Below are 27658 nucleotides of genomic sequence, written 5' to 3' on the forward strand. Positions count from 1 at the left end.
GGGGTCAAGAGAGGAAAGTGAGGGAAATAGCATGTCAGATCTCATAGTTTCGCCCCAGAAAGGAATGTGTGTGTCGTGGGCTGCGTACACCTGCCAGACCCAGTCCTTGGGTCTACTGTCCCTCCCTGAGAGAGCCTGATGAAGGTGTCAGCGGGGTGAGGAGCACGTCACCCTCACAGCCGGGTGTGGAGGTGCAGCCTGGCGAAAGTCTCCTGGATGGGGCCCCAACAGCACTAGCCACACCCTGAGGGGCCTTGCATGGCTGGTGGTGGAGATGAGCTTGCAAAACCTTCCTAAGCCAGGATGCTGCTTCTCCAGGAGGGGCTGCACACAGAACGTTCTGGGAGAACCAGGAAAGACAGAAACCTACCCTGCCCATGACTAAACTAAACAGTCCTTTGAAGACATTGCCAAGGTCCACTTGGGCTCTTCTCGAAGACAAAAGGGTTGAAATTCCACCTTGATGAAGTGTGAATTCAGAGGCTGGGCCTTTCCTAGCTCTCTCCTCATTATTTTGCTTGAGTAGAAAGATCCCGGTTTCCTAATTTTCTAAAAGTAAAACCTCCCTGCAGTTCAAACTGTGCCGTTCTTAACACCTGCAAGTGTGTGGCAACCACCCACTGACTCGTGCAAAGGTGACCCAGCAGCAGGTAGAAGAATTCTCTCCATGTGCCACCCCTTCCTTCCTCCTTTTGTCTCTGCACTTTGAAATCTCTCTCCACCCAGGCCCTGCAGGATTTGGTTCAGGGGTTTGTCGGTCCCCACCCTGGCTCAGATAGCTCTTTCAGGAACCTGTGGTCTTGACAACTGCATCAAAGAACAAACCAGCCACCACCGCCCCCCCAAACCCCACAACCGCCCCCCAGGAATAACAGCTCCTGCCCCAGGCAGGGGAGGCAATCATGCCCAGATGAGGGGAGCTTCTCCCAAACACAGAGGCCAGAAAAGATGAACAAAATGTCACTTTCTCATTGTTGCTGCCAGGAAAAACCAGTGCCCAAGAGGATACTGCATTCTGCAGATCTTATTTAAAATTCTGTGAGCAGCCCTGGTGATTACGGGACTGCGGCTGGATCTTGGCAGTGGCTCAGATAAATGAGAAAGGAAAATAGCCAGTTCTGAGGAGCACTGTGGAGTAGAAATATTGTAAACTGAGGCTCGTAAAGGGAAGGGATTACTTGTGGCTTGACCAGGCAGTTAGAAGCAGTGCAAAGATCTTCTAAAAGAGCTTAAGGCATATTACAGGCCTGGCTTTTCGTCTCATTCTTGCTCCTGTATAATGGCGGTGCTGGACTAGATTGATGGCCTGTTTGTGGTTGCACATTCCTATTAGTAAAATAATTTATAGCCTGCACTCTATTAAATGTGTATTTGTTCATTTACAAATTATACATATATTCTACTCTATGACATGAAACAATAGAAATAAGAAATGACATGAAACAATAGAAATAAGAAAGACTAGATGAAAATAAATGTAAATAGAAGCTCTAGTATTTTTCTTTCTCTACTGTCATCATGCCTTCCCTCTGAGATGTGAATACTTTGTTTTGAAGATAAATAAATCAGATGATTCCGTAGGTCTCCTCCAGATGGAAGGTCTACGAAGAATACTATCCAATATGGTGGTCACTAGCCACATGTGGCTATTCGAATTCATTAAAGTGAAATACAATTTAAAACTCAGTTTCTCAGACACGCTAACTACATTTCAAATGCACAATAGCTACATGGTCCTAATGGCTACCGTATTTGTCAATACAGATTACAGAACATTTCCATCATTGAAGAATAATCTGTTGGACAGTCTGTGAACCAAGTAGTCAAGACCACATAGCTTAAAACCTAATTGCAGCAACTATCCTTGACTAAGCCCTTGCTATGAGTTAGCATCCTGGGAAGCATTTTGTGACCACCTCATTTAGTTCCTACAACAACCTCTGAAGCTAGGCGCATTGTCCTGGAGAGGTGGGGGATGAGGTATGGAGGGATCAGGAGTTGCTCAGAGCTGACCAGCTAGTTAGAGGTTGAGCCCCATGTTCTCCTGGGCACCCCGCAGGGACTTTCCAGATTTTTCCAGGCATGTGCTCTCCAGGCTGGTTGCTGTAAGTGTGCTTCTCTCTTCTACAGGTACAAAAGGAATTTCTTGCAGAGCTGTGTTCAGCTGAGAGCCAGTAGACTTCGCACACCAACCTGGGTGCGAAGAAGAAGCCGCCACCCTCCCCCACTTGAGGGAGTGAAGCCATGCAGGACCCCTGGACAGACCTCTTCAGAAATAGCAGGTAATGCTCTCTTTGGAGGTGCATCCAGACTGGGCACTCGAAGGCACCCACCCAAGGCATAGACACTGGGGATTCGGGATGGGCAGGAGTCAGCCCCAAGTGCCGCAAGGGTCAGGCCCAAAAGGGAGAGTAACAGAGGCGTGACGTCTATGAGACAATCAAAGTGACCCTAAACTAGTGGGGAGGGCATGCGGTAGAAGACGGAGAACTCAATATTGAGAAGTCATCAACATCCCTTGAGTACTGGCCACCTGTGCCAAGCTCTGAACCAGGTGCAGCTTCCCTCTGGGACCCAGGAGAACATGAATCACAGCTCTTGGTGCCTCTGCTTTCACCATCTCTAAAAAGAAAGCTTGTTTAGTTCTCTCTGCAGGGCTATTGTAAAGCTAAAGTGGGTCTGTGGATGGGCTTGAGAGCCCATGTGAAGTAGAAGGATGAGTAGTTCTGTGAAACTGCAGGGTACATTGCTTACATGTGGAGTGGTAAGAGGCACACTCTTCACCATGCTCGGAAATAAATAAAGGGCGAACCAAGTGGGGCTGCTTCCTGGAAAAAATGGCTATTTTAAGCTGCAATCACTGGGCAACCGGGGCAAATGGCTCAGCTTCTCTGGACCTCAATTTCCTCTCCCTTTCTCCCCTCTCCCCAGCATTAAGGAGCTCAGCCTTAGCCTTGCTTGATTGTTGATTGGGAAAAATGAATACCCTGTGGGAAAGGCTGCAGGGTCCCATCTGGCCAGCAGTGCCTGAATTACCATCCTTCTGTGGTTCATTGTTGTCTGTTTGGCTCAAGGGCTAACCCTGGGCTTTTTCTCATGCTTGAGGTCTTTGGCCCTAGGGGATCCTTTGCTGGGGCAACTCCGCCTCCACCTTTGTGTAGCTCCAGTGCCCCCTACAGACAGATGGCACTTGAGTGCTCTCCCCACACCTCTGCTCCCCAACCCCCAAAGGCCTCCAGGGTAGGCAAGGACAAGGACTAGTCTTGCTTCCCAGAGAGAATTTAAATCCAGGCAGGAATTCGTCTTACAGTTGGGGCCAGTTGTTGAAGAGGAAAGGTTGTTTTTGTTAAGGAAGGTCAAGGGTCAAGCCCCATGTGGGAGAGGCTGGGATGCAAGGGGGTGGGTAGGTGGAAATTCTATCAGGGAACTGGCTCTGAGCTCTCTTCCTCATCTGTGGCTCTCATCCGCACCTCCATCTCCCTCCTCTATATCCAGCGGAATTGCCCATTGGGCTGTGCTTGATGCTGCCATGCCCCATGGAGGGCATCTCAGGGCTAAATGCTGGTCTGTACCACCAGGACAAGAGGGTGTGCTCCCCCATGCAAAGGCCAGGGGGCCGTGCAGCTTTCTGCTTTATCATTGGGCCTTCTTGTGACAGCCACAGGGGCCATTGATGTCACCTCTGTGCTCTCCAGGTGCCCTGTGGATGCCCCTCCTCTCTCCTTAAGAGTTTTCCAATGTATAACCCATAGCCGGGAATCCAGGGCCAGCCCAACCCCCTCTGAAGTGCCAACTCAGGGCACCTGGGAATTGTGCACAGAATTGTGTGTGTGTGGGTGACTTCCAGAGGTGTGGGAACTCCAAGTGCAAAGTGAGCTCCCGGGGGTCATGGTACTTGCTGGTTGACTCCTTGTTCCCTGTTCCCATGGACTCTTCCCTCACTTTTGCCCCCATCAGCTCCAGTTCTCGAATTTTCCTTTATGGAGTAGAGCTTGGATGGAACCCCTGCTAAGATGCTGGCAGACAGCTGGTAGCCCCTCTACCTAGGAGGTTCTGATGGTCATTGGTAGAATCCAACAAAATCAGCCAGAGCTCTGCCAGTTGCCCCCATGGAGGAGCTTACGACCAGCTCTCTTCCCAGCACCTTAAGGACAGCCAAATGGAGCTGCTCCTGGAACTCCCCGTCAGCCTCCCTGCTTAGCTTCCCAGGCATTGGACTAGGCACTGTGACAGGGAGGGGAACAAAGGCGACCCCTGCTCTCGATAAATGTGGTACAGGACAAAGACAGACAGACTGACCCACTGACCACCCCTCAGCTCAAATGCCACTGGGAATGACATTGGCAGATCAGTTTGCTTCCCCGGGACATCTCCTGTCTGTCTGTCTAGGATGTTGATGGTCTGTCAGTGTGAGATTCAAGGTGCAGCAACGCCTTGCAGACTCCAGCACAGATGGCCAAGTATCATCATACGCTCAGCATTATAAACACAGGTGCACGACAGTTAGCACATGCTGAGTGCCCATGAGTGTGCACGTGGGTAATGAGTGTTTTCTTGTTGTTCAGCAGAGGACGAGGTCATCTCATTAGTGTTGGGCGGGGGTGGGGGGGGAACACAAAAAGGAGGCTCTTTCTGGAAAGATGGTGGTTCTTTTGGAAATCTGGATGTAGGGAGAACAGACAGAGGCTTTCTGGACTGGGGATTGAGTGGATAAAGGCTCAGGGTCAGGAAGAGGGAACATGGGAAGGTCAGATAGAGTGTAGGTGGGCTGGGCCCATGCTGGGTCGCCCGAAGATGTGGGACTGCCATTGATGACAGTGTCTCCAGTTGGGTGTTACCTGTATCAGTTTCCTAAGGTAGTTGTAAGAAATTGCCATAAACGTGGTGGCTTTGAACAATAAAACTGGATTCTCTCCCAGTTTTGGAGGCCAAGAGGCTCATGCTCCCTCTGGACTTTCTAGGGGATGATCCTTCCTGGCCTCTTTTGGCTTCTGGGGCCTCCAACTATTTCCTTGGTTTGTGGCCTGAGCTACATCTTGTGGCCTCTGCCTACATCTTCATGTGGACTTCTCCCTGTGTCACTGTGGATCATATCTTCTTCTGTCTTTCTCTTATAAGGACACTTGTCATTGGATTTAGGGGGCTCACTAAACATGGGCTTATCTCATTTCGAGACCCTTAATTTGATTACTGCTTCTGAGACCCTTTTCTAACTCAGGTCATAACCATCCACAGGTTCCAGGAACTAGGACCTGAGGGCCATTATTCAACCATCCTTACAGGTTTTATCCTATCTCTGAACCAACAGAAGTGACCTTAAAATGTGTTTGTAAACAAAAAAGGCAGGGACACACATGGATACTCAGTGCACAAGAATGCACATAATCTGGGCTTTCATTGTTTGTAAACCATTTTTGCAGGAAAGTTCTATTGTAAACCTAATACAATTCAAACAGAATTGCCCCAGCCACTGCCAGCAGGACATGCTCCACACTTGGGGGAACAGTTGTCCAAGTGACCACGGGTAGCCTCCATGCTGATAGCTATGGGGCCCACTGGCTTCCCTTCAGGAAAAAAGCCCAGTGGCTGGTGGGATGGGGCTTGACGGGGCTGCCATGTATGTGGATGGTGTTTGTTGGAGCTGAAATCTGGCTGTGGCCTGACTTGTCCGGCTCACATGCTGGCCCTGAGCATGAGACTGTGTCAGCTGCAGCAGGGACACCTGCTCCTCTCTCCCCCTCCACAGGGGACACAGTTCCCAACATGCTCCATGGAAGCGGGCGCCCCTGCCTCATCTGCAGCTTACCCTGCATGCTCATGGTGACCCTGGGGGCCTCGGTGTGAGCAGAAAGCCCAGAATGAAAAGCCCTTTCACCCCTTCTTCCCTTCAGTGTCAGGGAAGGGTCCTGCACACTCACCCCATGGACTAATGGAGGAATCCCAGAGATCCTGAGCTCCCTCCATGCAGGGGAAATCCCACTTCCATACACATCCTGTTTCAACATCAGTATTGCATTGCTTTCTTCACACTTAAATCCCAAGAGCAAACTGGGGGCACCAATGAATGGTGAATAAAACCAAATCCAAGGAAAAAAAAATTCAGAAACAAAACCTGAATATAGATCTAAGAAACAAGCGGCTTTCCATAGCTCAGATTCCTGCTGGGAACACAGCTCTACCACCCCATCCCCTTACATAGGTAATAAGGCCCCAGGAATAGCCTGGAATGGTGACAAATGTCTATGCTTTCATGTTTGTTATTTGAGCATCAAGTTGAACCAGGGGCCTAGGGCCCTGGCTCCCATTTTCAGAGGCCCTCCTCTCCAGCAATTAGGAAGGATGTAGAAGATGTCCATTGCAGGGCAGCTGTGAGCTGCAGGACGTGGTAGAAGCCCCAGCCCAGAGAATATCAATCACCAACTGCTCCTTATTGAAGTGTCAGAGAGGGGACCGGGAAGGCTGGTAGGGCAAACCAGCAAGCCGGACTTGACAGATCATGATGGACACCATGGAGTCGGAGGGTGGAAGAATGCTTTAAAATAAATACCACTGGAAATCAAAGGGGCACAGGGGTTTTATTACCAGCCCTAGCCAATACCAATATTTCACAGTGGAGTGACAGGCACTCTGAGGGCACTGGGTGTTTGAAGACAAAGCACTGTCACTTCAAAGGAACCCAGAGCTGAGCCTGGCGGTCCACTGCTTACAAACAACTTTCTCGAGTCTCCTTTGACCTGGCACGTCCCGGATGGAGAGATCAGAGCTGGGTCCTCGGTGAGGGAGCTGACCGTGTGTGTGTGTGTGTGTGTGTGTGTGTGTGTGCGCGCGCGCACACACGCGCGCGTGTACATGGGTGTGCTTGTGAGTGTGCCTGTGTTTTTTTCTTTCTGAGGAGAGATGACCTGTTTTCCATGGCAGTACAGTGATGGGGTAATCTGTTTTGGGTGACCAAAGGGGCTGTAACTTGGAGAAACTTGGTAGAATCCAACAAAGAAATTGAGAAGGATCTTCGTGTGTCGGGGGGGGGGGACGGGGGGGGGGGTGGGGGGGGGGGATTTCTCAATTTAAAGGTAGAGAAAAACTTTAGATCCCAATCCTTATAGGCCAACTAGAATCAGTAAAACATTCAGAAATAAGAAGTCATGAATGCTTTTGTCCAGGGACTGAAATAAGATGTGATAACTGATCATTTTTTCTTCTTTATTTTTTGGAGACACTTCCTGTCAATAACTTAAGAGGAAGATGGAGAGAGGATGTTTTTTTAAAAAATATTTTTTAAAAAGATGTTTAATTTTCCTCTCTCCTAAACTATTCCAAAAGCATGGTTCTAATCATTTGAATTAACAGATGGCTTGGCAGTGAAGTCATCTGAAAGCAGAAGGCCAGAGGAGTTATGAGGGATAAAGACCTAATGTATAAGATTGTACATTGATTGGAGTCTATGAGACTCCCTGGACAACAGAGTCTTTTTTCCCTAATCCTAAATCCAGTAGTCCATTCCATCCAAGTTTCCAGCTAGTTGGTGCAGGAAACTTGAAATTTCTTTTAAAATATCAACTAAGGTGTATTTCCCAGGCACCTCAGGCTGTGTGACTAAGAATGGACAGAAGTTTTGCTATTTTAAAGAACATCCTTCCTCATCACATTCGCTTTAGGATAAGGGCTGAGGGGTGCATTTAATCTCATAGACTAGGGCTGTCTCATTGAAGGGATTGGTAAAAAAGTTCTTAGATATCAAGTCATTGATGCGCCAGGGAAAACAGGCGTCTACCTTAAAATCCAGATGTTCTTTATGGAACACTCCAGTCATAAGGTTGGCTGGTTAGGTAGGAATATGATAACCTTCCCTAATAGACTGCTGGTAAATATAGACCCCATTCAATTCTCTGTCTCCCTGCCTACCATCACATCCATCCATGCCCTTCAGATTAATTTTTGCAATATCATGTAAATTGATCGCTAAGTGAAATTGCAAATTGTGCTCAAGATGTTGCATTTTGTGAAATTGATAGAAAAGACCATTGGCAGCCTGCTGATTCACACCCACTGGCAGAATCAGACTAGGTGACAAATGAACAAGAGAAGAGTGACAAAGATGATAACTCTAGAAGAGTGACTTGAATATCAGAGGCTTAAGAGAAGTCTTTGGAAAAATTGATAAAGCTCTATAATATTTTTTTGGGGGGGTATCCTTCTTGATGACCTAGCAATTAAAGTAAATGCAAGGTAAATAGTCCATTGGTCTACCCTACAATTTTATGTAAAAATGTATGTCCTCATCAATACTTGACTAAGTTTTGCTGATTTTTAACAATTAGCTCGTAGTTTGCCATTATAACCTCCAAAATGGAGGTTTTATTTTCATCTTTGTAGGCATATTAACTTATTTTCACAACTTTTGGTTTGGTCGTTTTTCCAGACAAATTCTCAAAGTCCTTAATACTATTCACTGTGAAATTGTGGTATTGCGAATGAATTGTGAATGAATTAATTTTAGGTGGCCTTTCCCCTGTAGCAATGATCTCAACTAAAGAAGACCTTATTTACCAAGCTGCTAGGTCATCTCCTCCATGTGTGCATCCAGGGGCCTAGCACTGTAGCAGGTCCTCAATAAATGTTTGTTGAATGAACAATTTAACAAACATAAGTTTCTTTACCTTGAGGTTCCTGAAGCTTAGTCTCAGATGAAAGCACAAGCAAAGACCAGCCCCCAAATCTTCTTTGAGCATGAACAAGAGCGAGCACGCCACCTGGAGTCTTGGTTTCTGAGTGTGCGTTGTGTCAATAATGGAAAAACCCAGTGGGTATCCAGTGGGATGGCAGTAGAGGAACCATAAAATTCAACTCTATGGAATCACCATTTCCAATCTTAGGAGTCATCTTATGTCACCTCTGTTTTATGGATGGAAGCTCTGGGGAGGTAAAAGTAGTAATGGAACTGCTAATGTCGTTTCCATGCCTTTTAACCTGACGTCCTCTCCCACACTAAAGTGGGGTCATGTTGTAAAGGGTGGTGAGGTTCATTTCCAAAGCTGGCCCCCAAGGCACAATCCCTATTGTCAAAATTATCTTTGAGAATCCTGCAAATCTATCATAAGGGTACGATTTGTGTATACAACTCTGAACAGAAATTCTCGCGCACAATATGTTTGAGGACTGCTGAGATGAAAGAAGGAAAGAAAAAAGGCCATCCATCCATGTAGGCAGCTTTGAAGATAAACAGCAAATCCTCCCACTGGAGAGGGGTATGAGAAATTCCCAAGTATCCCTGCTTCATTGCGTGGTGTGTGCCATTTTGTTTTAGCATTAAACCTCTAAAACTGCTTAATGGATTGAGTTGTTGTGGTGAGGATTAAGCAAGAGAGTGGAGTTGTGTCTTCTTGGGTCAGGGAAGGGTGAGCTTCAACAGTCAGGGTGTGGGTTAAATGCATGTGTGATGGGACTGTGCTGCCGATTCATTTCTTACCTGGAACGCCTTTCTTATTCTAGCATAGGAGCTGGGGGCAGTTTTCCCCCGGACAGCTACTCCATGTCATCTTGGGTCAGCTGGTGCCACTCAGTCAAAAGCCATGCCTTCTAGCCTAAGGAGAAATTCACAGCAAATCATGTCTTGGAAATGCTCTTTCCACTATTTTCCCAGTTAGAGTCTCGCTTAGAAAGATAAGCTTCGCATGTATGTGTGTGTGTCTGCATGTGCTCACGTGCTGCTGTGTCATTTTTCCATTAGAAGAAGCAACTGAAAATTACACATCCATACGAAGGGCGACGCTACCTAAGCAAAAGCTGCCGAAGATTCTCTGTGGTTGTGGTTACACAATTTCTGATGAGGTCACTGCTCTGAAATGATTATTTTTCAGAATGTGGGGAGGTGGGGGGATGAAGGCAACATCATTGATTTTGTTTGTATTTCAACTGGGACGTCCTGTTCTCTGTGATCCTAATGCCCATCAACATACAGCCTTATTATCATTCTCCTAATATGATAGTTATTGACCCTTGGGCTGCAAAAAGTAGCCTCATAAATAGATTTGCCCTGTTTTTATATTTATGTGCACATCTCTTTCTAGCTGATGACATATCAGCTTTGTAAAAAATTATTATTATTGAAAACCTCTGTGCTAAAAGTTCCATTAACTGAGACCTGTTCTATTTACTTGAATGCTTGGGTACATTAAAACATTCCGTGGTATAAAGAGTGCTCTTATATATTTCCTTAGAAACACATTTTGCGGAACTGAATGGAGAACATTGATGTGGTTGAGGTTAATTATTTGGGCTTTTGCTGGGCACATTGGATGTCGTGCCGCTTCTCCTGGTACACAGACTAAAATTGGAACAGTGAAGAGGAGCTGAGCGTGGCCCTGTGCCCAGATGACACATCTGAAGTCATATTGATTGAGGGAGATGTTTTATTGAACGATAAGAACTACATTGAGTTTATGGTTTTGCAATTTCCTGCAGCTGGCATGGTTTATAACAGTAAACACGGTGAGGTTCAGGGCTATATTTCCAATGGAGATTTTAGAAAACTCTCTCAATAACTAAAATCAGGAGGCGCTTTCAATTTAGGAAGGTCAGACACATTTATTCCCTTGGGCAAACCTGTGATGAGTGACTTTTATCCTCTTTTGGCAGATGGAGAAACTGAGGCTTAGAGAGTTGTCCAGTGACTTGCCCAGAGGCACCCAGATGATTGATCTGGGGATCAGCACTGATTCCTAAATTGAAATCATCTAGGTGCTACCTTCAGAACTTTTGTTGCATCTGCATGTCACCTATGTGATTCTTATTTTTACCCCTAGGTACACTTACAAAAAAACTTAGGTCCATTTATTTCAAAGAGAAGCTGTTTATCGAGACTGAAAATGAAAAGTTAATATTATGTACCATTAAGGGAACATTGCAAAAATACAAACACTACAATGCTTTTGGTATATAAGTTCCAGGCAGAATCTGTTGTGAGCTGAAGTCCGTGAGCCCTAGGAATACTCCTGCTAAAAAGAGATTTGGAAGTGTTAGGGAAGCATTCAAGATGCATTAGCACCTAGTCGAGACTTTCTTCTTTCCTTAATCAGCAGATTAACAAGAGAATAGAAGAGAGAACAGCTTCATCATTGTGCAATTCAGTTTTCTTTAACTTTTTGCTTATGAATCACCTAAAATAACCACCAACCCCCACACCCTTCCCTGGGCCCCCACTCTTGGAGGGCCATACCCCCTTTTTCTCTGTCAGTAGGATCCTCATTGACTTACATTGTTTCATCTAGAATTTCCTCAACTTTTGTAAGGCCTTGACCTGTATGAATTTAAACCACTGAACCAATTCAGCAGAATTGGCTGCAGAGGCCAGAGGCAACATTCTGCAAAGACCCTCCTGGAAGACCCTTCCCTTCTCTGCTTCATTGGGCTAGCGTGAGAGACACTCGCCAAGAGTTTCGGAGTCAGCCCGAATCCCTGCATTTCTTATTGATTGACCGATGGATTGAGATGGAGTTTCACTCTGTCGCCCAGGCTGGAGTGGGGTGGCGTGATCTCGGCTCACTGTAACCTCTGGCTCCTGGGAACTCTGCATTTCTGAGATTCTGGGGCACTGATTGGGAGCCCATGGTGGGCATGCTGCCTGTGGCAGGAGGAGGTGGTACACACGTCATAGAGAGACGGCCAGTGTGCCAGGGTGCATGGGGGACGGGCGCCGGCACAGCGGAGGCTCACAGGATGGCACGTGTGATAGAGAGATGGCCAGTGTGCCAGGGTGCATGGGGGACGGGCGCAGGCGCAGCGGAGGCTCACAGGACGGGGCATCACCTGCAGGGCTTCTCAGGCCTCAGTAGGGGCCTGAAATATTTTTCCTGAGAACAGGGAGCCACTGAAGGGTGAAGGGCAAGGTGCAGCTAATCCCATTTAGGTTTTCTAAAGTTCACTGTAGACATGCAGTGGAGCAAGAATTGGGGTAAACAGAGTGGGTATGAGGTGACGGATTAGAAGATCACTGACAGGCAGAGCACCTTTGTTCTTAAAAAAAAGCATGGAAAAAGTGATGCTCCACATAGGGGAGCAAAAAAGTTAATTATTAGTTTTTAATTACACATGTAATCATGAATAATATTTATCTTAACCCGTTAAAATGCAATACATAAGGCTGATGTTCAGTTTCACCACTACCCCATTCCAATACCATCCTCAGGTAAAATGACAGTTTGGAGTCTGGAGTGCATCTGACAGATCTTCCTCTCTCTCCCCCCCCCCCACTCTGTCTCTGTGTGTGTGTGTGTAACACAGCAGCATCACACTGCATATCTCATTGCACAACTTGCTCTTTTTACTCAAAAATGTTTTGTGGTTCCACATTATGAATACATGTAGATTTATCTCAACTTCCTGAGCAGGGACAGAGTCCCTCTGGGTGGGGATACTCTTATTTATGAAGTCATTCTCCTATTAATCAAGAGTTTGGTCATCACCAGTGTTTCACGCATGATGCTCCTTGGACACACTGTTCATATCTCCTTAGCCCAGGCAGGGTTTGCTCTAGGGGATAACCAAGAAGAGAAATTGCTGGGTCTTTAAGTGTTGTGTTGCACATTTTTAATAGCCATTTTCAAATTGCTTCCCAGTTTATACGCCTACCAGTAGCATATTAAATACCACTCCTTTCCTCCAGCTTATAAAACTTTTTCTTCTTTTCCCCTTGGATGAGTAAAAGATATTACCTTCTATGCCTATGGACGGGAGGGCCTTTCCAGCCCTCCTTGCTTCTCACTAGGGGTCTCTTATCCATTCCATCCGTGGAACGCTGGCATTCTCTAGTAGAAAAAAGAACATGGAGGGACGATAAGACTTTTTTTTTTAAATAACAGAGAAGTGTGTTTCTCTTGACCAGACGTTATGTCCACTGGGCACAATTTGATGTTCTCACCAAATATTAATAGATTTGTTCCTCGGCAGAGGCACGACGGATCAGCCTGCTCTGGGGGGACTCTGTCACTGCAAAGGACACAAGGCCTTCCTCTGTGCCCAGCCAATTCATTAGACCCGGTTAGCAATTTGCAAAAGAGATGAGTTGATCTGCAGGCTGCTGAGGCCCAGTGTTACTCAGCTACCTCCCAGAAAGCTCAGAGAAGCCCCGGCCTCCGGGGGCCTGAGAGAGCAAACACTAATATGCAAGGCTTTAGGCAGAGGCTGAGCAGAGGCATTATTCCTCGTTATAAACAGAAGCTGGAGAGATGAATTTCTCAGCCCTTCCTGGGTTAGGGTGGGATTTGGGGCCACAGTCCAGACTCCTGGGATAAAATGAGAAGGCTCACAAAGCTGGGGCTGCAATATGAGAGCAGTGTTTCTTTTTTCAAGCTTTTATTATTCCCAAACAGATTCCCTGGTTATCTTATTTTGAAATGTTGCTACTGGAGGCAGAACTTTAAACTCGGCATGCCTGTATTAGGAGAGACTCTTTGGGGTGTGAGGAAAAGAGGCTCTATTCAAATTGGCTTAGACAAACAAACAGAACCCAATTCATTATCTCACAGAACAATGAGAATTGCTTCAAGCTCAGCTGGGTCCAGAGGCTCTGTAGGTGGGTGTTCGTCTGTCTCCATCTCTGGGCAGCTCTGGTCCTGCCCAGCTGTTCCATGCTTGTGTTAGCGTGACCTTTTTTTTTTTTTTTTTTTTTTTTTTTTAATAACTGAGTCCCCAAACTCAGTCTGACTGGCCTGGTTTAGTCATGTGCCTGTCCTTGACCCCGTCACTGGGGATGTTGAGTGGCCAGGTATGGGTCCTGCACCTGTCCTTGTACTGAGGGTTGAGTTGGGGCCATCTCTGCTACAGCCATTAAGAAGAGGCTGAGGAGGGGAGATCACCTGAAGTCATGAGTTTGAGACCAGCCTGGGCAACATGGTGAAACCCCCTCTCTACTAAAAATATAAAAATTAGCTCTGTGGCATGCACCTGTAGTCCCAGATACTTGGGAGGCTCAGGTAGGAAAATTGCTTGAACCCAGGAGGCGGAGATTGCAGTGAGCCGAGATCGCGCTATTGCAGTCCAGCCTGGGTGATAGAGTGAGATTCTGTCTCAAAATAAAAAATACAAAATAAAAAGAGTAAATGAGAGATGGTTCCCCCTAAAGAAGGGGGGTCAGGCAGGTAATCACAGCAGATGTCCCCTCTTCCTTCATGCAGACCTGGGGAAACCATCTTACTCATGGCTTAATGCAATTAGGTATGCATTTGTGAGCCACTGAGTGTCTTTTGAAGCTCCATGAGAGGAGAGGAACAGAAGATGTCTTGAGCCCTCACCTCAAGGAGCTTAGGAAACAGTTGGTGGAGCAAGACACCTTTGTGAGACAGATGAGAGTCACGCGGCCTGAGGGTCCCAGGCAATCACTGGGGCCTGTTCTGCGCCAGGCAATGTGTGGGAGCAGGAAGAGAGGCAGACGAGAACATGACATGGCCCTTGTCCTTAGGGAGAGCCCAGTGTGGCAAGGGGAGCCGGCACAGACTGGTAAACAAGTCATTACAAATGCAGTGCGGTGAGCTTGCTGATATGATTAAGCTTCCAAATGAGGGATCCTGACAAGGCCGGCTGGAGCGGAGAAGGGAGAGTGTGCTAGCATAAACAGGAGCATGGGGAGGGGCACACTTCTGACGCTCACCCCAAAAGCCTCTCCATCCGGCCCCCCACTGCAGAAAGGAGTGTCAACAGGGCATGTGGGAGAACCGAAGGCTGTCACTCTTTATCATGCCTTCTTTCGTCCCTCGATCATAAAGAATTTTTGCCATATACTCTAAACTGCTGGGAATGGAGCACTTAACTACTATGTACTTATTTATCTAAAATGCTAAGTGTTTCCCTTAGCAATCACTAATAGATTCCTGTAGAAACAGAGTGCCATGATTAGAATTCTGATTTCTGTGCCAACAGAAGGTGGGAAGGCAACAATAGGTAGTGCACTAATGATGGGTTCAGTGGGGAGGTGGGTGGGCAGGATGATATAGTCATTGAAGGAGAAGGTTGAAATATGGGCATTTTAAAGATAAATATGTGTTTATGTTAAAAGTTGAGAGAGAGAGAGAGAGAGAAGAGGAGAGGGAGGGAGAGAAATTCTTCTAATCCTCTTCAATCCCATCCCATACCTGAAATGGGGACGGTTCTGCTTTGGAAAGACTTTCTGAAAACCATTCTCACATTTGATTTGGAAGACCTCCTTCTCAGCAGAGAGCCACAAATGAATCCTGAGTTTTGTTCTGGAATTTTCCTATGCAACGTGCTGGAACCAGTAGCCAAATAGAATCAGAGGATGAGGCAGGAAGAAAAATGAGGATCTCAGGCATGGAACTCAACAGGCTACAAATGGGACACAAAGGGCATGACTCATCCTCAACAAAATCACGGAGGCACCAGGCATACCTTGCGGGGTCTGTTTCCCCAACACCCACCTGCTGCCTGGGCTTCACAAGGGACCAGGCCCTTTTGGTTTTGGAGGCAGATGAGCCTGTAGGATTAATTCTAACTAAGGTGTGAGTGGAGCCTAGGGGAGAAGTAACTTTAGGGGCTACAGAGAGAAACCTTCAGTGACACTGACTCATAATGGGAAGGCGATTCTCTTCTCAGCTCCCTCTCAAGCCTCTTGATCATGCCATGGAGATAGTCTTGTTTTGATTCCATCTTTAACACTTGCCTAAACCCCTTCCTAACTTTCCTTTTAATCAGAGAGAAAGAGGTTAGGTCTCAACATCTAGCTAGAGTTTGAGAACACAATTCTGCTTTTATTGTTATTTTTACAGAAGAATCGGCTCCTTCTGATGCCAGACACTCCAAAGTCTCCTCAACCATCTTACTCCATTAACCTTGGAAAGCCAAATGTTTCCCTTTCTCTCTCTCAGCCTCCTTTGAGGCCAAGGTGGGTACAGGATAAATAATTTTGCTTTCTGGATTTAGAGGAATTGGTTTGAGTTTTGACTTTTACTAGTTCTTTGGGCAAGATTGTTCCTTCTCCTTGTCTCAGGTCCTCATCTGTAGAATGGGCCTGGAGTTTCTGAGTCCATAATTCATTTAATCTGATGCCCAAGAACCCCATGAAGCCTGTCTAGGAATACCTGACTCATTTGCCCTTAAGACTGAGGAGAGGCTCAAGTTACATGAGACAGTGACTGTGAAAGTGCTGTGTGAACTACAAAGGGCTTTACAGTGTGTGGTTATCATGGCTGGGAGCTGGCAGGGGTGAGCATGTGCTGAATTTTCACCCCAGGTCTGGATAAGACGTCTTCAAGCCAAAGGAAGGAGTCAGTAAACGGTGCAGGTCCATACTTCCCGGAGCAGGGAGCTCTTGGGGATTCGGGAGTACATTCGGGGCCCTTGAGTTTGTGCTACATGCATGCCTACTGTGCTCTTCCTGTGGGGGTGAGACCTGCCCTCAAGGTTGAGAAAATAACGAAACTGGAATAATCCTCCAAGCTCCAGCTCGTTCTAGCGGCCTCCCTGGCAATACTGTGCTCTGGTAGGGACCCCATCGTCCTCTAGGTAAACGGTTCACAGTGGCCCTCACCCCACTGCTGGCTGCTGGCAGGGAGCATGGGGAATCTGCTCCAAAAACAACCACTGCTTCCTGCAGTAGCATTTTGAGAGTTTCCTCCAAATGTTTTTCCTCATCTAATTTTCAGTATGGCCCCGTGGGGTCAGGAGGTGATGTGTGACCAGCCCTGTCCTAATTAGGAGTCTTGCCCAAGTTCATACGTTGAGGAAAAGAAATGCAAGCTCAGTTCCAAGGTTTTTCCCTTGCTAAAACTCTTAAATTTTTGGCTTGCTTATTTCCTTAACTTCCAAAGGACGTGAAAAGTGATTTTTGTACCACCCTCCATATAGACATTAGCGATCATTTTCAGTCGTTTTCAGTTTTCCGGTTTTGCTAGGAGGCACCTGGCGTGCCGGGAACGGACAAAAGCCATTTTTCTAAGTACTAGCGTTTGAAATTATTAAGTGTTCATTAAGCACCCCCGGGTGCAAAGCACTCTCAGAGATGTTTATTTCTCAATTTTCCATAATTTCTTTATTTTTTTTCCCCTAGCTAAAGGCAGATTGAAAAATGAACTCAGTGCATCGGAGTCTGAATCATAGTTAATGTGCGACGCCCCCTCCCTTAACTGCGCTGTTTTCTTTCTGCCTCCTCCTGTCTCCTGGCTTATCAATCTGATAAAGTTCTTTTTAACCCCTACTCAGGGGCTGTAACTTTTGCTGTATTCCCATGGCATGACAGCAAGCGATCAACGCAGAGCCCCGAACCCCACTCGCCCCACGGGCTGGGCTGGGCTGGGCTGGGCTGGGCTGGGCTGGGGGTCGAGCTCAGCGAAGCCTCGAGAAAGCTGCAGGGCGCCCGGGCGGGCGGCGAGGCGGGTGCCGACCCCTGCCTGGGCGCTCCCGAGACCTCCCCACCCCGGTGGGTGGGCGCCTGGGGGCCTGGAGAGCCGCCTATCCACATGGACGCTTCTGGAAGAACACAAAGCCCGGGCCCCCTCCGCCCCCGCCGGCGCCGAGCCTCAGTCTTGCAGGAGCAGAGAAAAAGGCTCTGTTTTTCTCTCTCCTTTTTTTTTTTTTTTTTTTTGACAACAACCTCACATAACCTCAAAAGTTACCCATGAATTTACCAAAACTTTTTATGAAACTATTTTAACCTCTGGTGGGGGTTAAAAAACAAGCCTTGTGAATTTATTACCCGGAAAAAAGCGCAGCGGGCTGGGGTTTACAGCAAAGCCGCCTTCCAAGCTCCGTGGGGGCCCCCTAGCGCCCGCCGCGGGTACTGCCGGCGCCCGGCTCGCTCCTCGCTCCGCGGCGCCGCAGGGCCTGGGGTCGGCCCGGGAGGGAGGCGGGCGGACCCCAGACCCAGACCCGTGCAATCGGGGGCACCTACTCTGAACACCAGGGACCTGGCGGTACAAATTTATTTTATGTTTGTAGGGGTTTCCGTGGTAGAACCAAGGTGGCAGGCTGAAGCCGAAGGAAGGGAGAGCAGGGTTTTGATCCCAGTTCGTTGGTTTCTGGAAATCGGCTGGGACCCCCGCTGAACAAGCGACTGTCGTCACGACCTCCGCACCAGACGACCCCAGCCTGTGGATAACGTTTCACTGCCCTCACATAAACACCGCCCAGAAATGCAAGAGTAAGAATGTTCACGAAGAAGGGAGGCAGGAGCCCCAGCTGAGAACAGGAGGAAGCAGGAAGGGGGCTTTGGAGGAGGTCGGAGAGAGGGGCATGATTTCAGTTTCCCAGGACCAAAGGGTGAGAGATGGGGGTGAAAGAAGAAAAAGGACAAAACGGGGTGCCGAAGGCTGTATTGGGTGCTGCCTGTCCGCAGGGATGTAAAGCAGAATCCAGGATTCTGCCGCGAAATGCAGGCTCCCAATCGCTGCACAATGACCAGGACTCTCGGACCCTTCGCTTGCCAAGTGTGTGCGATGGTTCCTTCCTCTCCATGTTGCAGACACACCGGTTCTCTTTCAGAACTAGCCATGTTTTTAAAAAGCACGTGGAAAAATACTAGCAAGCAAACGTTTTAACAGAGAGATGCAGGAGCGAGCCGGCAGCAGCCTCCCAGCAGAGGCAGCGGTGCTCCAGCAGCTATGGGAACGGGCCTCGGAGAAAAGCACTCAGGCTCACAGCAGAGTCTCACCACCTGTAGTCATGTGGTCCTAGGGATGTGTCTCAGCTCTTCTATGCCTCGGTTTCCCCATCTTTAAAATGGGGGTGATGGTAACACTACACAAAATACATCTGGAATTGGAAAGAGTGCTTTGAATCATATAGCCTTGGCTGTTGTGTGGTGAGAAGGCCAGCTGGCTGGTATTCATCTAGCTCTACAGGGAAGACAGAACCTAGAATTTTACGTTAAGTAAAATCTCTCAGTTTTTACAGGGTGCTAATTTAAACACACATACACACGCGCGCGGATGTGCACGTGCACACATACCCCATCTGGGCCCAAATACAGTCAGCTAGTCTGAGACCTTTACTTCAAAGGCTGCCAGGAGGCCACGGGACAGGAGGGAGGAAGGAAGGAGTCACCTCTCCCTGTCATCCGCCACCCCCGCATCCAGGTCACTTGAGCCAAACACTGAAACCAGTGTGGCCAGCGCTCTTTTGGGGGTGGATGGATTACGGGGAACCATGTCCTTCTTTTCCATTCCCCCGGGAGAATATAGGAGGGCACCCACTTTAAGTCACTTTAAGTACCCTCGCACCAGGAGGCCTTCAGAAGCTGCCTTGGAAATGTGATGGTGCGTGGTGGGTGGGGGGACTTCCTCTTATTCCAGGAGACCCTGCTTCCCCTCCTATCAAGTATGGGCCCTGCATGCCCGGCTTCTCACCAGCCGAGGTACCTCGACACCTGGTTGCTTCGAGGTGCCGTGGGCTTCTCATCCGTGGTTTGGTAGCATCCTCTTCCAGGCTGACTTCTCATGTGTTCCAGGAGAGGCCAACACTCTCCTGCACCCTACGGCAGGAGAGCACTGGGTGGGGGGCGCCTCTTCTGCCTCATCTCATCCCAGCCTTCCTTCGTCCCCTCCTGATGGCTTTACCCTGATGCCCTGATCATCTAATCTACTCTAACTGCCCAATTGTCTTGACAGATCTTACTGTTCTTTGCACATCATCCAGCTCTGGTAGCTTCATTCATTCAAGCATCCATGCATTCAGCAGCTGTTTGCTAGGCAACTACTGGGCATTAGACATTGTTTCTTGAGGGGCAAATCAAGCACATTTCTCTGACTTCCCATTGTTTCTTAAAATGTTGAGGCTTTACAGTTTAACAGAGAAGATTTAAGAGTTGCTCAATCTAATAGAGAAAACAACAACAGAATTACTTGCTACAGTGATTCCAAAAGGGCAGCCCAGAAAGACATGTATTCTCATTTATCTTTGTCCAAACAAATTAAATATGTTGTTGATTTTTAAGAGTCCATACACTAATTGTTGAAAAGTAGTTGGTTGTGTATGTTTTAATATGAAAACAATATTTTTAAAAATTGCTTCCTGGATTTGTAGGGTTTTTAAATTTTGTAATTTTTTTTTCCTTTTTCATTCTGTAGAGTAGAATACTGCATGCTTCTAAGTGGTGGGGGAAAAGCTCTTTATTAGTCGTTTCATTAGTCTATATCTGTTGTGTTCCATTGTGTTTAATTTCAATTAATCTGGATTCATTTAAGTAATATTCCATTATAGATTCAATGCATATATATATTTTTTTTTTTTTAACTTAAGAAATGGGGAACATTTTTTGGTCAGTTTTAAGTAACTCTGCATTAAAGCTAAGAAAACCCACTTAACATGGTTTACTCTGGAAGTCTCCTTGAAGACGTTGTTCTTTTTTATTTTGTTAGGTTTTGTGTTTCCCTTTCCCAATCTTGCCTTGGATTTTCCACGGCTGGTTTAGCAAGACTTGCTTTGGTCCTGACAGCTCGAGTCTTTCAGTGCTTCTGAGGACGCAGGGCATATTTCTTCTTTGCTTCCCGTTTCACCACTCAATAAATTTGTGGAGTCACCAAGCAGTCACCTGTGTAATTTGATAAGGCAGAAAATGATGATTTCTCTATTATTTTGCTTAGAAGGATGAGAAACTAGATTAATCAATGTCTGTTGGAAATGCCTCTTTATAGAAAAGACTGGCTTCTTTCATCAGAGTCATGATTTGTGGCTCATATGCAGACACATTAAATGGTTTTCCAGGGGGCAGGAGCAGACAATCAAACTCTGAATTTTAAGTCTGTCATTAGATGACATGAGGTAAACTTTAGTCCACCTTTAATATGGTTAGGAGGGTGGTGCGGGTCAGCAGGCCTCCATGGAGTTCACCCATCTCATTCTGTGGGGCATCAGGGAAATTGTGCAATGTCTGTAAGAGTTAGGAGAATGTTTTGGTATGGGTTATCATTCTTGGTAGAAAGAGACTAAAACCCAGCTCAAAAAGGCTTAAGCACAAAAGGGAATTTGTTTGCTCATGTGATGGAAGAGCCCAGGGTAGCTCCAGCTGGATCCAGGGATGTAAACATTGTCACCAGGACTCTGTTGATCCCTCTTCAAATCAGAGTAGACTTCCCTCTGGGTTGCCTTCATCCCTAGGCACATGGTGGCCCCATGGCCCTGGCTTATATCCTACCTACTTTCTGTTCAAAATCCCAGCATCAGTGTGGGTCTTATGCCTGGCCCCAAACCTTCTACTTGGCCAGGCAAGTAAAATATGCTCACTCCAAGAGATGAAAAGGAGTGGTCCTAAGTCTCCTTCAGGGATGTTCCCTGAAGGAGAATTGAGGTGGGGCGTGGCTGCTGAACACACAGCACAGTGTTGATCACAGCCTGATCTGCTTCCTAATGGGTAGAGGTGCTCAGTGATTTGCTCAGCCAGCAAGCTGCCTTCTCCATGTTTTGTGCTACAGGTGATGTTGGTAGTAGATGCTGTTGGTGTCCTGCCTAGAACCCCTCTCCACCAGGCCAGGCCTCCACCCATTCCCATCTTTGTCTCACCCCTTCCTGCTTCTCTTATTCCCTCCACATTTTTCTTGGGAGTACCCCCTTAATAAATCACTTTCACAAGAGCCCAAGTGATATGTTAATCATGAAATGCAGCTCTTTCTCATTCATGCCAGATATAAGGCTATCCCCTATTTTCTCAACACAAAGACTGAAAATTTGGGGGCCAACCCGAAAATATAAAGATGTAGAAGAAAAAGGCAAATTTCTACTTATAATATTTAGTTTATTAATCTAGTTGCCTATGTCCCTTTAAATCATGCATTACATAAAATCTTAGTTTGGGGACATTATGTTCTCTGCTCACATTTTGCAAAGTAATTCTAGCTGAACTTGTAGCAGGCATCTTTGATAATGTCTTTGTCATTACCAGAGCCACTTGTTTGAGTCATCTAATAGAGTTTTCAGAGCATAGCATTTCACTTTCATCCCAGCTCTTTGAGATTTAGTCCTTTTAGAATCCAAGTACAATGCCATAATAGAAATCTATCCACAGCCATAAGCACCCATTCACCTGACATTAGGACAGTCACTTTCATTTCTCCTGTAGGTGCCTATTTGCAATTTCCAGCAAATAAACATGTTCTCTTTTGCTTTTTAAATCAGTTTTTAAGAGATTTGTTTACAATAGCATCCAATACTTACTTATAATTGTATCCCAAATGCTCAAGAACAATGACTAAATTTGTGTTAAAGGTTCCCCTTCCATCACCTTTTTCTAAACCAATTTTCTCAGATGATGTCTATAAGTGACCCAGACCAGCACTGAATGGCGTCATTTCAGGCTAATGTATCTTCCCAAACAGTATTTTGTAATTCAAAATGAAGTAATTGAGAGAGTTCTCTGTAAAATGGGAGCCTTTGTATGAATTTGATTTTTAAGGTAACTATTTTCTGAGATAAATTTTGGAGGAAAAATCTCTTACACTGAGGCGTATCTGCTCCTTAGTATAATAGATGCTCTGAGATCTCATTAGAGGGGTTGAAATGGGACCAACTCCACTTGCTTGACTCAGATATAACATTTGGAAAGTAAAATAACATTTGGCTGGACATGGAGAAATGCCTTATTTATTTCAATACAAACAGAAGTAGAAAAAGACCTAGTATCTACTTGAAGGATCCAGTCATACAGGGATATTTGGGAGCAACTCTATTTCCTCATGCATTATTTTAAGTAATCATTTATTTTGACCTTCAGTGTTTTAAATACCCTCAAACTTCAGTTATATTGATTCCTCATTTGTATTATAATTGGTTTCCATTGTCTTATATTATGTAATAAGAATAGTAGTAGGAATAATCTTAGCTAACACCATCATAAACACCCCACTGAGGTGTTTATGATGGATCAGTGACTATTTATGGGCCCTTTTTCTTTCTCTCTTTGAAAAAAATATAAGTGCCATAATGATAGTGATTTTAAAGATGAGAAAACATGCTTAGAGAAGTTAAGTGACTTTACTGGAGGTTACAGAAAAAGCAAGAGCTATGAATCTAGGAAGTCTGACTCCAGACCCTTGTTATGAAACACTGAGCTTTCCATTTCAACCACATAGGTTATAATGATAATTGCAAATAAATATTCAGAAAAAAATTTAATAAAAATATGCATATTAATCACCATAAATATATAACATCCGCATGTTATATATCAAAGGTACCACAGGTATATTTGTAACACAGCAGTGTCTACTTTCTATCAAATGTATGTTTACCTGTTATGTAAGTTAGATGTTGTTATATAGCAAACCACCCCAAAACTCAGTGTCTCATGACAACATGTGTTTATTTCTGCTCATGGATCTCTGAGTCAGTTAGGTATTGTGCTGGTTTGAGCCAGGCTCGGCTGATCTTGCTCGGTTTGTTCATTCATCTGTGGAGCCAGCTGGGGGAAATGCTGGCAGGTTGATGGGGAATTGGCTGGTCTAGGATGGCCTCACTCACAGGCATGGAAGTTAGTTGGCTGCTGATAGCCAGCCAAGTTCCATGCAGCCAACCAACTTCCATGCTTGTGAGTGAGGCCATTCTAGACCAGCCAGTAGGGGTAGAAGACCAGCCAATGGGAACATCCTAGGCCTAGTGAGGCCATCCTAGACCAGCCAGTGGGGGTGAAAGAACCTTATGTCTTCCATCCTCCCATGAAGGCTAGGCATGGTGACAGAGGGAGGAGAGAGAGGACAAGCGAGTGAGCACAGGAGCACAAAGGCCTCTTTAAAAATTGATATATATATATTAGTTGCACATTTTTTGCAGTCCATGTGATATTTTGATACCTGCATACAATGTGTAATGACCAAGTCAGGGAAATTGGGATTTCCATCACCTCAGATGTTTATCTTTTCTTTGTGTTGGGAACATTATAAATCTTCTAGCTATTTGGAAACACACAATATATTGTTGTGTAATTCGAATTTTGTTACTGTACTATCAAATACTAGATTTTATTCTTTCTGACTATATTTTTGTATGCCTTCACCAGTTTTTCTTTATCTGCCCCTCCCCTTCCCAGCCTCTGTTAACCACCGTTCTACACTACCTCTGTGAGATCTACTTCTTTAGTCTCATGTGAGTGAGAACATGTGACGTTTTTCTTTCTGTGCCTGACTTATTTCACTTAACATAATGACCTGCAGTTCTATCCATGTGGCTGCAAATGGTAGAACTGTATTCCTTTTTATGGCTGAATACTATTCCATTGTGTATATGTACCACATTTTCCTTATCTGTTCATTCAGGTATGGGCTCTTAGGTTGATTCCACACCTTGGCTGTTGTGAATAGTGTGGCAGTAAACATGGGAGTGCAAGTATCTCTTTGGTATAACGGTTTCCCGTCTTTTGGCTAAACACCTAGCAGCACAAGGCTCTTGAGACCTAGATTGGGAACTGGCATGGCATCACTCTGTTGCATTCTGCTGGCCAGGGAGAGTCACAAGACCAGTTGAGATCTGAGGCGTGGGAAAATCAGCCCCACCTCCTGATGGTCCTGATGGGAGACCTTGAAAATCGCATTGCAAAGGTCATGAATACAGGGAGTGGTGAAGAATGGAAGCTCTTTTCCCCCAATCAGTCAATCATACCTTCTACTTTAGACGTGTGTAGCAATTTAGAACACATTTGCTAGAAACTTTTAATAAACGAGGGATATATTTTTCCATATAACAAGGCATCTGGGTATAGGTGGTCTGGTTACTATGCCTGGTCCAGGATATCACCATTGACCTAGGATCCTTCTCTATTCCCGCCGTACCCACCCCTACTCTTTTCATTTAATTTTTTGGGTAGCATGATCGCAGCAGCAGGGTGAGGCACCATGCTCGTGTTTCAAGCGGTGGGGAGGGGCGGGGAATAAAGAACCTGAATCCCTAAGGGGTATGCCTTTCAAAAGCACTCTGGAGGGCTTCCAGCAATTCCTCTGTACAGCTCATTGTCTAGAACTGGGTCACAAGACTACCCTGGCTTTGGGGAATCCTGGAGAAAGAGTATTCCAGAGTGACACTAAACATCACTGGAGTCTTGCTGGTGAGAAAGAAAGGGGAGAATGAGAGTAGGTTGACATCTCACAGTGTCTGCCCCAGCATGGAATACTAGTTTTCCATCTGAGGTAGTAATATAAAATTTATTTTTAAAATAATCTTATTTAAGTGAAAAAAGAAATTCATTAAATACTTGAATGTAATTACTAGTCTAAATCATACGTTGGCAAACTGTTGCTGTAAAAGGCCAGAGAGTTAAATTTTTTTTGTCTCTGCTAGCCATGCCATCCTGTTGCAACTATTCAACACCATTGTGGGGAGAAAACAGCCACACACAACAATGTAAACAAATGGAACCCCACCCCTACTAAAAATACAAAAATTAGCTGGGCATGGTGGTGGGTGCCTGTAATCCCAGCTACTTAGGAGACTGAGGCAGGAGAATCACTTGAACCCAGGAGGCAGAGGTTGCAGTGAGCCGAGATCAAGCCAGTACACTCCAGCCTGGATGACAGAACGACAGAGTGAGACTCTGTCTCAATAAATAAATAAATAAATAAATAAATAAATAAATAAAATATAAACAATTTTATATTTTATTGATTTATTTATAAAAATAAACAAATGGACATGGCTGTGTTTCAATAAAACTTTAAAGATAAATGGACATGGCTGTGTTTCAATAAAACTTTATTTACATAAATAGAAGGCAAAAAAGATTTGGCCTGTAGGCTATAGTTTGCTTATGCCTGGTCCAGATAATTTGCAGATATAACAAAACAATGAAGTCCTAATATTTGGTGGTTGACAGACATAGCAAATTTACCAAGGTTATATGGGGATAGCCAAAGTTTAGGAACTAGGCTAAAATTTAGAGCTCACACTGTAACCTTTCACATTACCATGGTGTTAAGTACAATACAGTTTTGGCAGTCTCATGAAGACTGAAAATGCCAATGAGTTTAAAAAGATACATAAAATTTGTTTCTCTCGCAAATAACCACCAGGTGAGAGCAGTCTGGGTCTATTAAGGAGGCTCCATGGTGTACTGGAGGCCAGGTTTCTTCTGTCCTATTCCTCTGCTCTCTTCACAGTAGGTTTTCCTTACTTTTTTGTGGTCAAGAATGGCTGCTCCAGCTCCTGCCATTAGATCGGCATTCCAGCTGAAAGAAAGAAGAAAAGAGGAAGGAGAGAGTACCTACTTCCCTGTAAGGACATGTGGTGGATATTGCATGTATCACTGCCTCTCATATCTCTTTAGCCAGAAATGCGTTACCTGGTCATACTTAGCTGTAAGAAGACCTGGGAAATGTAGTTTTTAGCAGAACAACAATGTACTCTAGCTGGAAAGTAGGTTCTTATTACTGAGGAAAAGGATCAGAAATAGGCAACTTGCATGCTCTGCCACATGAGCTAGAGATCTAGATAAGGTGAAAATCCACATGTTTTTTTCCTTACAAAGAATAATTTCAGTTAGTCTTGATGCCGGAATGCCATTTTCCAGGTGCTGTTTTCAGGCTAAGATTTCCCTTATGCTTCGACCATTAGTCTCTCGAGGCAGTAGTAAAATCTTACTCATTATTGCGCTCCCCAGCACAGTGTAAAAAGTCAAGTTAAAAAAAAATGACAAATTTTAAAATTCTAGTTAGAGAAAAATATGTTTTTGCTTGTTTATCTGAAGAAAGCAAATGATCCTGTTTCAAGAGTCTTATGCCTAAGCACCCGTGTTCCATGTTCATGCTTATGAGCCTGGAGATGCACATTGCTCTCAATTTCTTTTGCTTTCAAACACTTCTGTTTGAAACCTCTCTGCACATTCTCCCCACCACCCGCCCCTTGCCATCTGTAAAAGAAGGAACAAGGTCTCCCAGCTATGGGTGCTGCACCTGGGGAGGTTAGTTTTCTTCCTTGTCACTTCCAGTCAGTTACTGCTGCTTTTCCACTATTGCTCACTGAAGAATTCTCAAATTATATGGTGAGCTACAGTAATAAGAGAAGTAAAAACATCATGCTGTGACTGACACAGAACAAGGCGTGAGAGACCATCACCACTGCATGAAAGGGTCCCATTATTTGTGTATATTTTGTTGTTCCTTCCCAGTAGACCCCACTGATCACTGAGGGAGAGCTTATGGATAGACCTATACACCCTTCCAGAAAGTTAATACCGTATGTAACAAGAGAAAAGAAACTCTGGCACAAGGAATACACAAACCTGGGTTGGCTCTCACTTTCCGTTACAGCAACAGTCCCTGCCGAAACAGGGCTGAAATTTATGGGCACCTTTAATCCGTTTCTTCTTGGAAATACCTTCAAAATTCATATTTAGCTTTTAAAGAGAACTACCTTTTTAAAGAAGAAAAAACCACTTGATAAGTGCAAATTGACATTAAATGGAGTTTAAAAAATGATCAGAGTTTTAAAATATGATAGTAATCAGAATAGTGGAGCAGAGTCAAATCATGATTGATCTTGCTCATGGGGGTGGGAGGAAAGAACTGCTCGGAATTAATCAGAAAAGGAGAGTTTCTGTAAAGCCTATCCATATGTGAATTCTCCTCAGAGTCCAGTTCAGCCCTGGGACCCCAAAGACACTGGGCACTGAGTTAACCCTTTGATGAACCTTCCAAGAGGATCTACATCATGTTAAAGGAGAAAACATCTCCGTGCAGGG

The 27658-nt window shown here is 45.4% G+C and overlaps 1 protein-coding gene across 9 annotated transcripts in view; it reads left to right on the top strand.

Moving 5' to 3' along the window:
• ZNF831 (zinc finger protein 831) overlaps nucleotides 1-27658 on the top strand; it is a 114587-nt gene that overhangs the window by 59811 nt on the left and 27118 nt on the right. For 8 of the 9 annotated variants that reach the window (XM_021920866.2, XM_031656874.1, XM_031656872.1 and 5 more), the window contains one exon: nucleotides 2131-2282. In XM_021920866.2, coding sequence (XP_021776558.2) covers nucleotides 2131-2282 — 152 coding nt within the window. Of the gene's footprint in view, nucleotides 1-2130; nucleotides 2283-9727; nucleotides 13668-27658 lie in introns of those variants that run through there. The other variant, XM_021920870.2, reaches the window with a different exon arrangement.

This window comes from Papio anubis, chromosome 16 (assembly GCF_008728515.1).
Source record: "Papio anubis isolate 15944 chromosome 16, Panubis1.0, whole genome shotgun sequence".
Taxonomy (NCBI): domain Eukaryota; kingdom Metazoa; phylum Chordata; class Mammalia; order Primates; family Cercopithecidae; genus Papio; species Papio anubis.